This window comes from Cupressus sempervirens, chromosome 9, assembly GCF_028749045.1.
Source record: "Cupressus sempervirens isolate cs-2001-9-10 chromosome 9, ASM2874904v1, whole genome shotgun sequence".
NCBI lineage: Eukaryota > Viridiplantae > Streptophyta > Pinopsida > Cupressales > Cupressaceae > Cupressus > Cupressus sempervirens.
This window is the reverse complement of record NC_143126.1, coordinates 820,291,026-820,303,447: the sequence shown is the minus strand read 5'-3', so window position 1 is coordinate 820,303,447 and position 12,422 is coordinate 820,291,026. Positions and strand designations below refer to the sequence as shown.

The 12,422-nt window shown below is 36.6% G+C and overlaps 1 protein-coding gene across 2 annotated transcripts in view; it reads right to left on the bottom strand.

The window, feature by feature from the left end:
• ATGRIP (Golgi-localized GRIP domain-containing protein) overlaps positions 1–12,422 on the bottom strand; it is a 236,648-nt gene that overhangs the window by 49,837 nt on the left and 174,389 nt on the right. For both annotated transcript variants that reach the window (XM_089802216.1, XM_089802217.1), the window contains 5 exons: positions 12,282–12,410; positions 11,818–11,918; positions 11,354–11,487; positions 11,144–11,241; positions 10,857–10,976 (listed from right to left, as the gene is read on the bottom strand). In XM_089802216.1, the coding sequence (XP_089658342.1) occupies positions 10,857–10,976; positions 11,144–11,241; positions 11,354–11,487; positions 11,818–11,918; positions 12,282–12,410 (582 nt within the window). The remainder of the gene's footprint in view (positions 1–10,856; positions 10,977–11,143; positions 11,242–11,353; positions 11,488–11,817; positions 11,919–12,281; positions 12,411–12,422) is intronic.

Here is a 12,422-nt window from a genome sequence, read left to right as displayed (position 1 = left end):
AGAATAGTTCCTAGAATCCCAATTTCAACAACAACTGGGTGTCATCCATTGTTTACTGTTAGTCGCGTGGGGTCTATTGCAAACCCTCCTCGAACATAGGTTTGTTGTGAAAGAATTGTTTGAGTGGTTTGAGAAGTGGTGCAGGTATTCAATAGTGTCATCCTTAGTTGAGGCTTAGTCTGAAGGTGATCTTTGATTTTGACTAGTACCTTTATTTGTAACATTTGTAGGACTATCTTTATTTCCCTTCATTGCCTTCTCAATTTCTTTTGCTTTGAGTACCCTTTGCTTCGACATATGGGGAGCCAAATACACAACTTGTTTCGCCCGATTTCGGGTGACCACAAGAACCTTCTCTTACTTAATATTGAGCAAATTTACACCCAGCATTGGACAGTTTGCATCTTCCTGATCTCTTTGCACTCTGTGCACCACATCTCGCCTTCGTCACTGCGGCCTGCACTCCCCTTCATCATTTTGAACTCCTTCAACATTCCCTCCATGTCCTTCTGAAGTGACTGGACCTTTTTATTTGGTTTGTCCTTGCTCTCAGTACTGCTTGCCTCTCCGAACGATTCATCACCTCCTAACGAAGACTTGCTCTGTTTCTTCTTTTTATTTGATGTTTTCCCTTAACTCTCTAGGTTCACGGCTCAGTCATAAGCATCGGAGTACGATGTTGGCGGTACTTTCTTCATTTTCCTATGTAGGGAGACATTCAATCCTTTGACGAACCATCTCTTCTTTAGTTTGTCTGTTGGCTGAGTGACCAGTCTCCCAAGTAATTCTTTGAGTCTTCAGTTATAGGCTCATACGGTCTCCTTCTTTTCCTAATTTGAACTATAGATCTTTTGTACTAGTTCGTGGTCGTCTCGAAGAAGTTTGAACCTCGCCTGGAACTCTTTTATGAGATCATCCCATGAACTTATTTTGCTCTTATCCATGTCCGAGTAACAATCCACAGCAACTCCTCACAGAGTAGCCAAAAATTGTACCCATTTGTCCTTGTTTGTCACCGCATTGGCCATCCATATTGTTTCACACATGCGGTAGTGTCTAATGGGATCTCCCTTCCCATCTCCAATAAATTTTGGTAACTCTTGTTTCTAGGACATGATTCTTCTAGTTGGCTGATGTAGACCAGTTGATTGTGTACCAATTGATTGGATTCCCAATCTAATAAGATTTAGATCTCGATGGGTTGCTTTGACCACCGTGTTGTTGTGTCCCTCTAACAATTGTCCTTGCCCCGGTATCTTGAACTTCCCTCGCCTCTTCTCCTCCTTCGTCTCAGGTTTCCTCCCTTCGCAGTACGAGATAAGTTTATCAATTGCTCTTGTGTCTTTTCATTCAAGTTCAACCTTTGTCGTGTCTCTTTGAGCAATTCTTCACTGTTTCTCACTCGTTGGTGTTTTGACGAACTGTGGCCTTTGCTCTTGGTGGTTCCTATGCCTCCCGCAGCACCCTCTTGGTTGAATTTTCATCAAGCTTTCTCCAAGTTTATGTGAAATTGAGAATTTTGGGTTTTTTGAGCACTCTCTAAGTCTCACTCTGAAAACTATGGTGTGCGCTACCTAAGGAACTATACATGTTGTGAGAATCATTGCCCCTTGACCATGCCATGAATTGCCACCCTAGATACACTCGTTTTTATTTTCTCACTATATCTCTACAATATTAAAGTGCTTCCTAATTTAAAAATAGTAGGTTTTTATCTTATACACAACTTTTTAGTTATTTTATTATGGTAAAATGATGAATGGGTTATTAAGCAGAGATCATAAATTATATATATATATATATATATATATATATATAAAAGTATACACAAGAATGTTTCTATAACGAACAAATAGAGAGAAAGAGAAACATTCTTAAGAGAGAGTTTCCATATTGAACAATGATGGAATATGGAGACTGAGAAGACTGACCATTAGAATTAGAAGCAAATCTACCAAAGAGAGAAATAAAATTAGAGAGATTTTACTCTAATACCCTCTCTTAATGGTCAATCTAACTTCAAAAAAAAAAATTGCATGAGAATCTTCAGAAGGCGTAAAGGGCAGACTCAGGCTGATCAATGAGCTCTGTATGTTTTGCAATATTGGCCTGTGGCTGAGACTGTCTTTGCTTCCTCTAGTTAGAAGCAATGTGAGTCCTACATTCTTCAATCACATGACCAAATTTGTGGCAATAGGTGCACCGGATTTGCTCTTTTTGTAGCTATTCTGAAACTGAGCAGATCACTGAGATGGGCCTTTATCCTTGTTAAAGGATTGGGCTGAAAATGCTTGTTTAGAGGAGGATGAAGGAGCACTAATGCCAAACTGTTGTTTCCAATGGTCCTGCTACAAAATTTTGGTGCACAAATATGGAAATTTGAGGTCAGCATTAGTTGCAGTAATGTTGAGCATCTCAATAAACTGCTCATAGGATGATGATAGACTTTTCAGAGTATTGACTTCCATATCCTTTTCCTCCATTGTATGACCAATAGCCTCAAACTGATATTTGATGTCCTTAATCTTTAGAAGATGTTCCATTAAGGACATGTGCTCATCCATAATAATAGAGAATAGTTGATTCTTCAGAAAGAAGGCTTTGCTTTTATCTGATGTCTCATGGAGATCCTTCAATGTTTTCCAGATCTCTGCAGTTGTCTTGCCAGACGACACTTGAGGCAGTTGATCATCAATAACTAAATACTTAATAAGCATAACCACTTCACAATTACGCTCCTCAAACTTCTCTTGAGTAGCATCGACTTTGGTAGGATGAGTCTCGGTACCCAAAACAAGTGCCTCAAGGCGATGGTATTCGAAGATCGTCATCATTCTCTGCTTCCAAGTATTGCAATTCTTTCTATTGAGTCGTTGACTGCCTTCCAAGAGAGGATTGGTGATAGATGCCATGACACGTTTTTTGATGCAAATAAATGTGAATATCATAAATGGCATGAACTTCAAGACAAATCGACGAAAGACCCAGAAAAAATGATTGGACACCCATGTGGTGCCTCCTATGTTTGCTTTCAATATCTTGGTCTATTTTGGCTCGATGACAATTTAAGATATTCATATAGATGTGCATTGAGATGCTTCAATGATTTGACATTATTTTGATTGCCAGTATCATAGATGTTAGATGCTACACTGTTCAGTTTGATCATATCTGCATCATGATGCTAGTGGTGTGACATGATGTCTTATGATGATATCAGGTTATTTTGTATTTGGATATAAAATTTGTTTATGGATATATGATGGACATTATCGGATTATGGTAGATGTTTTTGTGCTACAAATATTATATCATTCTTGTAGTATACTTTTACTATGATGCAAATTGTTGGAATTTCCACGGTCACTGCAAATGTAATAGCACTGCCATTATATTTGGTGTGTGTTCCAAATGGCTGCGACCTCTTATTTATAATGAGAAAAGGATAATAAGAGACGTGAATGGGATATGTCTATTCATTAATTTCATAAAAAATAATCATAGTTATATATATATATATATATATATATATATATTTCTCTCATATAATAAACTAATATTTCAAATGTAATTATATCTTATATATAATTATATATAGCCATATTAGTTTTATTTGACTGAAGCTACCAAACATCAAGACAAATGAATGATTTAAATAGGTTAGTTTAATGAAATTAATTCAATGAGTATTACGCAATTTCACGCACTATTACATTGGCTATATTATTATTGTGCATCTATGCTTGATCTTGTTGTTTAATGTGCAAGACTTCTATCCCCGACAATGGCACATGGAGTTGGTGGTTTAGTCATTCATACCTAGCCAATGTCATCCTTGTATGGCCGACGTATCCTATTTAATTAAAATAATAAACCCTCTGCTTATTTGGTAGATTTGGATTCATTATGCATTTCTGACTAGACTGGTGAAGTGTCTATGCATTTAGGAATTCACAATGGTTGCGGAAGTTATTAAATATTGTGATTTAGTAATTTTTAAGGGAATTTTAGATTGATTTAAATTTAGTTCATTTTATCGGCAAATTTGTCGTAGTTGAATTCCATTTAATTGGAATTTTTGGATTTAACTGGGGTAAAGAGGAATTTAGTCTATTTATGATATTTCTTTTCCCTTATATGCCACTTTCTTTTTTAAAAAGTGCATATATGGCCCAAAAAGTGAAAATAAACTTCACTTCTCACTTTTGAATTAGGAATTCTGGATCGAAATCCTTCAAATCCTCTAAGTATTTTAGATTTTTGATCATTGTGGAAGCTATGTTTGTGAGATCGATGCGAGAGTAGACTCGTTGGATTCGAAGCGGAAAACTCTTCCTTTGTCGAGTGTTTCAATGCTATTGGCGTCTTCGTAATTTTGTGGCACATGTTTTCGTTTTAGCCCATTTGGCTACGAGGTAGGGCTTTTCCGTTTTAATAGTTTTGACTTGTTTTAATTTTTGTTCTCGATTGCTTTATAGTCAAAGGTTGAGAACTAGTGTTCTGCTCCATTTTCGCATGTTCATTTGATGTATATTAGCAAATTGGGGATTTCAACTTTGAGATTTAGAATTTTTGAGCCATTATGTTGGTTGGCTTTACCTACAAGCTTAGAATTCGATTTTTATTTGATTTTTGGGAGTTTGGCAACCAATTGGATAATGGGTTTTAATTTGTCAATTTTTGACAACGTTAAATTTTGAGTGATTTATACATTGTCTCATTTTGTGTGCCGCCCAGCTTTCTTGGGTATTTCTTGGCACTAATTCTGGTCGTGAATTTAGAATGAATGTTATGTTTCCAATCCGGCCATGGTTTTAGTTTTTTTACATTGGGATTTGTGTCGAATCCATACTCCTAACAATATGCTCAGTTGAGGGTGTTTCTACACTTGATGTTTCTTGTTTTCTCATCCAATCCTTGTTGGAATTGATTTAGTGTAGATGGTTGTGCCCACACATGAGCAAGTGCATGTGCGTATGATGGGATCTTGCAAGGCTCGAACTCCCAAATTTAGGCTGGTTGAGGGATTGTTCATTTGGGGGTTGGGTTGGGAAATTGCATTGCATACAAGCACTCATCATCATGTGATGAGCATGGGTATGTAGGGTAGATGTGTGGAGTGGCTTCTTTCACATACCCCATCCCGAAAGTAGCCGACAAGGTAGCTTGAAGAGGTTTTAAGAAAGTGATAACCAATTAATAAATTGGGTAACAAAACATGTAAGTAAAAGATAAGTGTTGTACCTTATGATGGAGCATGTTACTGCACTTGGTGATGGGCCTCTTGAGGGAGCATGTTATAACACTAGTTATTGGACCTCCAAAGGGAAGCGTGTGACCATGCCACATTTAGTTTGGGCTTTTTGATGCCAAGCGACTACACTCCACTAGAATCCCTACATAGTTATCCCATAGAGTGTCTGACCAGGACCTATTGTATTGCATTGTCTCATGATTTTGGTTCAGTTCCTTGTTTTCTTGTCATTAGTGTTAGCCTTGGATGATTGTACTTTGTTTGGGGTCAAACCACTATCTCCATCAGCACAGTGGGAGTGGACCTATGGGTTCTATGTAGTTAGGAGGCGTAACTAACTATACCACTATTAGGGACCGATATACAAAGTTGGCCTTCTTCCAGTTAGTTCTACAGCTTAATGCTTCACATGGATTCTCTGTAGTTTTCAGAGTATGTATCTTGTGATTTATGTTGTTTGATTTCATGTTTAGAGATAGTAACTTATGGTTCTTTATTTCTAATTATTGTGATGTTGTTTATGTTCATTTCCTTTATTGATGATGTTGATTAGATGCATGTATGGTATTGCGATTTGTATTTTAGCTTTATCTAAGTTATTGGATTTACTTTTATGCTCTCGAGTGATCACTCCTTAAATTATGTGGATCTGGTACTCCCTAGTGTGGAGGTTTCATTTTTTTATGCATTTTTCCCTTCTTTTCTTTTGTGCTAAAGATTGTTTTATCGCCTAGAAAGGGCGTTCTCTCGTGCGACTAAGCTATGTCCCACGCGAGAATGCATTCTCTCACGTGACTAATGTATTCTCTCGCATGGCAAAGTCAAGTCTCGCACGAGACCGTATTTTCTTGCATGACTAATGTATTCTCTCACGTGGCAAAGTAATGTCTCACGCGAGAATGTATTCTCTGACGTGACTAATGTATTCTCTCATGTGGCAAAGTCTCGCACGAGACTTATGTGGCAACTCACGTGGTTCATGGGGAAGTCTCACACGAGGTTGATAGAGTTTTCTCATGCAGAAAACAAGGGGAATTTACAGTTGCCTTCAAAAAGTTTGAATGTTGGTTTTGAATACCCTATTGGGACCCGCATTTTCCTATTTTAAAATAGACCTATTACAGGGTGTATAAAATATACCATTTAATTATACTTTCTTATATTTATAGTATATATTTTATATATGCGACAATTCATTTGAGATAGATTCCAGCCCTCTAGGAGTTAAGATAAAGATTATAGAAAATTTCAGGACATCAAAAATTCAGACTTAGCCTAATTTCAAGGCTTCGAGATTTCAGACTTAGCCAAATTTTAAGGCTCGGTGTTTGTCTTTTAAAAGGGTGTCTAGTAGACGAATGGTAGTAACCTCGAGCCTTCATCTTGTGCATAGCCATTTGAAAGGCTCTACTTATTTTCATTATGTTATGATTAGTTGGAAATGGACATCTATGTTTACCCATACTTGGAACTTTTACTTTGGGTTTAACAAGAACATCTGCTTTTGGGTATTCTTATAAATCGTGTGATCTTTGATTCTAAGTTGGTAAGTAGTGATGCTTGGTGATCTTTGCTCTTGGTTTATGTTAGTCTTATGTTGCCTTTTGGTGCAAGGTGTTGTTTTTATTGCACCTTACTCTTAAATATATATATAAGCCTTTGTTTATCCTTGTTCCAAGGATCTCTAGGCAGAGCATTACAACCCAAAAGAGATCTCAAAAACCCCAGAAAGAATCTAAAATTAGATTATGATTTTGTAGGCTCAAAAAATCAAGGCACAGAAAATGATGCACCTAGAAAAGCAAAGCCCAACCCAGTTGAGATTTGCAAAAACCTACCAAGAATTAACAAGAAGATTTTGAATCCGGCACAAAAAACTAGAGTTTCAAAAGAAACCCTAGTCATATTGAAAAAAACCTTTAAATATGACAGATTGATGTGAAAAAAATGGTGGAAATAGGAGGTCTATTCGTATAGCAAAGATAGAGGGTTATTAAAAACTATCAAACGAGTTGAAATCAACCATTATTTGGGTTGAAAAACTCAAAAAATGTGGGTGGAATGCAAAAACGTATGCAAGAAAAAAAAAGCAACTAAGAAATCACAAAAAACGAAGGTAGTTTTTCATAGAGTTACAAGTTGTTTGTGCCAAGAATGAAGACTATGGCCTGATTTTGCAAAAATTGTGCACAACAACCCATTTTGCAAAACAAGTCACTCAAAACAATGACACGTAGCAAAAAAATGTTCATGAAAATGACACCTAGAAATACCAGATAGAAGATGCCCGAAAAAACCGAACAGAAAATGATGCCCAAAAACCGTACTCAAGTTTGAAGCAAAAAAAAAAAAAAGAATTCCTGCAAAAAAAATAAAAATGAACACACGCAAGCAAAGATTTTGAAAATGTACGTGTAAAAATTTCATGAAGAAGTTGTAGATATTCCAAATTTTGAAAAATAAATTAAAAATTTCAATAATGAAAATAATTTTTGAAAAACAATAGCTCTGATACCATATTATGGTAAAATAATGAATGTGTTGTTAAATAGAGATCATAAATGATCAATATATACAAGTATACACAAGAATGTTTCTATAATGAACAAATAGAGAGAAATAGAAACATTTTAAAGAGAGAAAGAGAAAGTTTCCATATTGAAGAGAGAGAGAATATGGAAACACGGAAGAAGAGTTACCATTAGAAATATAAGTAAATCTACAGAAGAGAGAGAAACAAAATTAGAGAGATTTTACTCTAATACCCTCCCTTAATGGTCAACCTAACTTCAAAACAAAAAATTTGTAGGAGAATCTTCAAAAGGCATAAAAGGTAAACTCAGGCTGATAAGTGAGCTCTGCATGTTCTGCAATATTGAACTGTAGTTGAGAAATTTAGGTTTGCTGATTACCCTCTGAATCCGAGTCTGTAAACTATTGTCATGTCCCCAATTTTTTGGTGACAGTTCGATTTAATTAATTTAATTAATACTGGTTGTCCAAGAACGACTAATTAATTATTTTAATTAAATAAATAAATAACTTTATATTTAATAAAGTGACTTGGATTATAAAAATATTTAATAAAGTCACTTGAGGGATAAGATCAAAAATGTTCTAGAAGTCTCTGGAGAGGATGGAGAAAAAAGAATAAATAGGCACCCCGGGGCTCCATTCGAATCAGGCAGTTGATTATCTCTCTTTGATTTTCAGATTGTCATTTAATCACAGGTGCATTGTGGAACCTAGGGTTTCTGCAATTGTCACAGTTGGCCATTGAGAACGATAACTCTCAATCGGTACGCAATTTTGAGGGTGTGAAATATCATCCGAATTATTGCAGATTGGAGGTGACATTCAGTCATTTCATCAGGGCAATTATCTGTGGCTTAAGGCCAATTTCTGTGGTTCAGATTTAATGCTTCTAGAGACTGATATCAATTTAGATTTGTAAGAAGAGTTTGAAGATTATCAAAGATCATTTTCCCAGCCTAGTATTTACGCACCAAGTGGAGGGTTTGCTACGCAAGGCTGAATGCGACATTGAATTTCCCGACGGCTGTCTTGAATACTCCTTTGCGACCTAGCCAGGAAATCCAGTACCTTTGATTACGGGTTTCATGCATATGGTGATTACTGTCATCATTCATAAGGGCACCTAAGACACCTGCGGAACCAGTAGATCCACGGTACGGGCGCAGCTGCAGAGGCATCTGGGCAGTGAGGGCACCTACATCGCAATCAATATCGGTTCGAATTCGGGCCCAATAGTGAAGGGCAGACGTATTACAGTCATCTTCAAGCCGATGGCGGGAATAAATTCACCAATTTAGGTGCCGTTAACAGCAAGATTATCATATATGAACCGCAGAGTCCATGATCAGTGCCGACATCATCGCTTGGCGAAAGTTTGGAAGCAGGGCACGAGATACAGTATGGGTGCGTCATCACAGGTTGCGATAGTAATCATCTACAACAGATCTAACTTTGGTTCCAACCATAATATCATGGGTTACGCAGCAAGTTTGGAGAAATCATCCGGAACAACTCCGAGCTCATGCACCAGTCATAGTGTTTGAAGCCTCTCGATTGAACCGCGGCTCGGTTACAATTCTGGGATCCACATCGAGGGTGGACAGTAGAATTTGGTTCCATTTACATGCGATTCACTTCCCTGATACAGGCGAATTCAGTTTGGGAGCCAGTAGAAATTCATGTTAGGGAATACGGTCGGACTCCATTGAATTCTTAATGTGCTGTGGCGACAAAGATAATGGAAGTAGCGTGAATTAAAGCATCAGACTCTACCGGGTATAAGAGACTAGTTCAGAATCGACACATTCCATAGAGGCCAGTAATCTCAGGTTTTTTTTTATTCCTATACGATCCGGGCTCATTGTTTGATTATTGGTTTATGGAAACATTGATTCTTTCCTGAACATCATTGGCAATATTGTCTACTGCTTGGTTATATCTATTCTAATTGCTGTATTATTTGAGACACTCCCCTGCCTAACAAACTTCATAGTATTACTGGTTTTGAGCGACTTTGCTTGCTAACTGTTTGACGCAATGTCAAACCCTTGAAGTTTAGTATTTTGGTGTTTAAGAAGCAATAACCTGTCAGGGTCATTTCAGTGGTATCAGAGCCTGTTTGCCAACTATTTGACGAATTGCCACAGTACAATGTTGGGATTTAGTGACCTTTATAGCTAGGGTCATTTCAACTATGGTGTGCGCTACCCAAGGAACTATACCTAGTTTCTGTGAGACGCATTGCCCCTTGACCATGCTATGAATTGCCACCCTAGATCCAAGCACTCTTTTTTATGTTCTCACTATATCTCTACAGTATTAAAGTGCTTCCAGATTTAAAAGTAGTAGGTCTTTGTCTTCTACACAACTTTTTAGTTATTTTTCCATAATACAGTTTTTTCCAATTATTTTCAAAATATTTATGAACTTACACTTTTGCTTTGCCAAATTTTACTCCAAAATACTTTTGCCGCTATGATCAACCATAAGTCACCCATTTTGCAAGGTAATAATGTAAAGATATTTGGAAAGCTTAACTTATATTATTAACAACTTCCTTAGCTTAAAAAGGGGACGACATAGAAGAACCCAACAAAAAAGAATGGTGAAAAACACTCAAAGCTGAATATAATTTCCAAAACATAAAAACACATAGGTAAGGAAAAAGCAGAAAAGTAGATTGAACTTGGTATTGTCTGTATGAAAAGATTTGGCTTTGCAAGTATTTGAATTAGTATATCAAAGACAGACTTTCTCTCTAACATTTACCTGGAAAATTCCTTCCATGGATCAGTCACACAAGCAGAATCTATTGTGCTTTTGCAAATCCACAGATCCATCAAGTCCTCCAAATTCACTACTTTTAAGGGTTATTTTTATGACAATTTCTGAAGTAAAAACTCCCCCAGAACAGGGCCCAAGTTCTTAAAATGAGGAATATACTGAAAACAGAAACGACAGTATCTCAAATTTCCATGATGTTATTTATGGTTCAGCGGACAACCCAACCTATTCATCAACTATGGCTTTCCAGCAAGAAAAATAATAAGTACAGGGTCAAACCTACCTGTTGTTTTGACAGTAGCGATTTTCTGAGGTTGCTATTGTCATCCAGAAGACGAGCAATTTCCTTGTCCTTCTCCTCGATCATATTTTTGGCCATCTCCTGAAAGGATTCATACTCTTCCTAAAAATCAGAAAAGGAATTTGTTAATACTCTTTATATTTTATAACGAATAACATGGATGAGCAAGATCAATTATAGTGCTTCTCCCTTCAAAGTCAACACCAATTGTATGTATGCCTCAGAAATGAAAATGGAGAAAAACATAAAAGGAATGCATAAAAGGTCACCTTAATTTTGTCACAAGTAATTTTAAGTAAGCATATGTCATTATCCAAACCAGATGTAGCTTCTTTATGCACTTCAGCCTCTAGAGCCTTGTATTTTACTTCAGAAAAGTCCAATGTAATTCAAAGTTTAGTCATATATGAATTAAAATGACAAAATAAAAAGTACAAAAATGTTATGAACTTTTGAGAGTGAAAAATGAAAATATTTACAGCGCCACATTTCTTCAACATTCATGATAGTAGTCTCCCATTCTTCTTTTTCTAATACCAACTGAACCCTCAAGGACTCAAGTTTGGTGGCCATGTCTTTAATCCTCTCCTCCGCATCCATGAGAGCCACAGATCTGAAAAGCAGCATAGCTATAAGGAAAACCAAATATGCAGCACAAAAGGCTTCTACTAATTTGAGCCACACTGATATTAATTTAATTCACACGACAAGAAAATAAGTTGAAAACAAATGCCTCAAAGCATTCCGGTTATTATATAAGGCATTCAAAGAGAAAATATCAATGCATGTTGAAGGGGTGGAATAGACTTGGGATGATCTTACATTAACAAAATAGAAAACAGAAAAGATAGAAGAGGTTCATTTAAATAAATTTATTGGCTTCAACAAAGATGTGACATCAATGTGAAGCTTATAAAATTTCTAAATGCATCGCTTCAGTCACCTGGCAGCAAGTTCAGTTTCATGACACCTAACAGCATCTTGAAGAGCCTTTTTGGCCCAATCTTTTTCAGCTGATGCCATAGCTGCTTCCCTTTGAGCTTCCTGTCTTACAAACATAAATAATAAATTAAACAAGATATTTAATATCTGCCCAAACAAACATTGTCCCATCTCCTAGCATTAAGCAGTGGGAAAATCATCCATGATCCATGTATAACACGCAACTCCTCTAAACAGTCATTTAACACCTAACATTCAAAAAACTTGTGTCATTCTACTCTACACAGTCAGCACACAAATACCTTTGTAAACCAAGGAATAACTAAAGCAACGCAACTATAAGCATCTTTTTAAAAAGTTCACAACTGTTATGTAATTCATATATGCCATACTACTCTAGGCAGCCACAGCACAAATAAACTGCTCCTAAACAATAATTAATGAAATGATCAAAAGACAACTTACTTTTAAAGCATCTTCTTGAGCTGCTAGCAGTTCCATATCCTTTACTGCCAACAGCTCAGCCTCCTTTTTTTGCAGAAGTGCATGAGCCCGATTCTTGTATGCCTTAAATTCATTTTCCACACAGTGGAACTGCATGCCATT